Source organism: Vombatus ursinus, unplaced genomic scaffold (assembly GCF_900497805.2).
Source record: "Vombatus ursinus unplaced genomic scaffold, bare-nosed wombat genome assembly UNPS02005286.1, whole genome shotgun sequence".
Lineage (NCBI taxonomy): Eukaryota > Metazoa > Chordata > Mammalia > Diprotodontia > Vombatidae > Vombatus > Vombatus ursinus.
This window is the reverse complement of record NW_020945064.1, coordinates 15,250,760-15,252,983: the sequence shown is the minus strand read 5'-3', so window position 1 is coordinate 15,252,983 and position 2,224 is coordinate 15,250,760. Positions and strand designations below refer to the sequence as shown.

The 2,224-nt window shown below is 59.0% G+C and overlaps 1 protein-coding gene across 1 annotated transcript in view; it reads right to left on the bottom strand.

Annotated features, from left to right (window-relative positions):
• ESRP2 (epithelial splicing regulatory protein 2) overlaps positions 1 to 2,224 on the bottom strand; it is a 14,416-nt gene that overhangs the window by 5,012 nt on the left and 7,180 nt on the right. Inside the window, exons 4-9 of the mRNA XM_027846881.1 lie at positions 1,472 to 1,585; positions 1,251 to 1,365; positions 734 to 829; positions 573 to 627; positions 373 to 483; positions 128 to 260 (exon numbers count right to left, since the gene is read on the bottom strand). Coding sequence (XP_027702682.1) covers positions 128 to 260; positions 373 to 483; positions 573 to 627; positions 734 to 829; positions 1,251 to 1,365; positions 1,472 to 1,585 — 624 coding nt within the window. The remainder of the gene's footprint in view (positions 1 to 127; positions 261 to 372; positions 484 to 572; positions 628 to 733; positions 830 to 1,250; positions 1,366 to 1,471; positions 1,586 to 2,224) is intronic.

Genomic DNA, 2,224 nt, shown 5'->3' with positions numbered 1-2,224 from the left:
ACACACTCCCATGAGCCTGGCACAAGCAGCCCCCGCGCACCCGAGCCCAGAAGACACGTGCACACACACAGGCACACTGCACCCCCACTCTCTCCACACACACACACACACACACACACACACACACCTCGATGTATCGGGCGCCCATGTGGTGCTTGTGACGCTCCAAGGCCAGGTCTCTCTGCTCTGAGTCCACGAATCGCACCAGTGCTTCCCCATTCCTCCGGCCCTGGGCGTTCAGGCACAGTGCCACACCACCCCTGGGAGGGGGGTCAGAGATGGCATGGTCATGCCAGCCTCCCAGCAGCACCCTCTCCCCCTGCAGGTGGGCAACGTCGTATCCTCCCTCCACGTCCCCCATCGCCCCCTCACTTGGAAATGTTGAGCCCCTTGAAGAATCGCGCTATGTCCTGGTCAGAGGACTGCCACGGAAGGCCTCTCGCGCGGACGACTGTCTCATTGTCCACCACCTCAGCCTTGCTGCTGCAGGGGGACAAAAGTGAAGCACCATCAGGGGGCCCCTCCTCAGGACCACCCGGGCCCCTCTCCCTTCCTGGCCCCAGACATCTTACCAGGGTCCAGAGTCATACTTGCACTTGACGATTTCAGGCTCCGTAAAGCTGTGATCTGAGAGAGAGAAGCAGATGAGGGACGGGGGCTTGAGAGGACAGCCCCATGGCACAAAGAGGGGCCGAGACAGTGCCAGGGGGCAGAACCAGAGTGGGGAACTCACTCTGTTCTGAGAGGAGATGGCAGATGATGGTCACCATGGTCTTCACTTCCCACACACCAAAGTCATCCTCAGCAGCATCTGTTTCCAGCCCCAAGTCTGGGAAGTTGGAAGGGATGTGTGAAGGAAAATTCTTTCTCTATGTGGAAGTGAACAACCATAGGGACAGGCACAAAAACGCTGTGCCCACTGACACAGGGAGCCCCAGACCCTCTCCTGAGAACCCAGGTGTCTCCAAGTTCTGTGGAGACACACAGATACACACACACAGAGCAAGGACAGACACGGGGACGGACGGACGGACACGCACACACACGTGCACACACACACACATACACTGTGCCTACCAACAAAGGGGTCCCCAGACCCTTTCCTGAGAATCTACGAGTCTCCAAGTCCTAGAGATGTGGACACAGACACGCAGATACGCAGGCGTGCACGCACACACACACCCCCTTCCAACCAAAGTTGATTTCTGCCTTAGCTCTCCCCAAAAGAGATCAAGGGAGGGTAAGGATACTCTGGGCCATGGCAGAAACGGTGAGGTCTCGGGCTGGGCCAGCCTCAGGATGCCGCTCGTGGAACTCCCTGCGCAGATCGTAGAAGGAGAAGAAGGAGTCGGGCAGCACCAGGTTCTGAGGGCGAGGGGGTGGGGGCAGTGAGCTGAGAGTCAGGAAGCAGAGCCCAAAAGCCTGTCCCGAAGGCGCGTAGCACCCAGAGTCTCCCCGTCCCGCCTCACACCTTTCTGGAAGCCTCCGGGTGGAGGACCTGTCGAACCAGAAGCGGCCCATCTGTGCACAGCGTGTAGGAGCCTCCGCCCAGGAGCTCCACATCCCCCAGTACCAACTGTGAGAACTAGAGAAGGAAGGTGACGTTGTGGTCAGCAGCACAGCCTAGGCACGCTGGCCATTCCCCAGCTCTCTCCCAACTTCCTCCTCCCCTGGCCTGCCTAGGCAGGGACCCAGCAGCCTGAAGCACTAGGGAAGAGATCTGGGGGTGAGGGGGGCCCCCCAGGTCCAAGCTGGAGTAACTGGTTGGGCTGCAGGATGAGGAAAGCAGGCCTCCCCTCCTCAGGGACGGGAGCTGGGACGGAATAGGAGGCTCGGGCTTGCTTCAGTCCTGTCCTGCTTGGCAAACGGCCCAGTGGCTTATGGTGCTTCCTAACCCCCCAACGCCCCCCCCCCCCCGGCAACCCGGTCCAGGCCCGAGGCCAGGAGAAGCAGGCACACAGCGTGTCAGCCTTCTGAAGGCAACGACTGAACAAAAAAAAAACCTATTGCCCTTGAATGGGTCTTCTCCTGGTACCCTCTGCCCCCCAAAACCGCCAAAGTAAGCCCCTAGAACTCCCTCTTCCTCTAGGAAGGCAAGGACCCTTTAAGAAATCAGGTATATGTGTGTATGGGGGGGGGGATATGATATCTTTGAAATTACCAGGGCTTTAGCCTCAGACACCCAGCTTCCCTTCCACCCCCAAGTATGTCTCTGACACTAAAC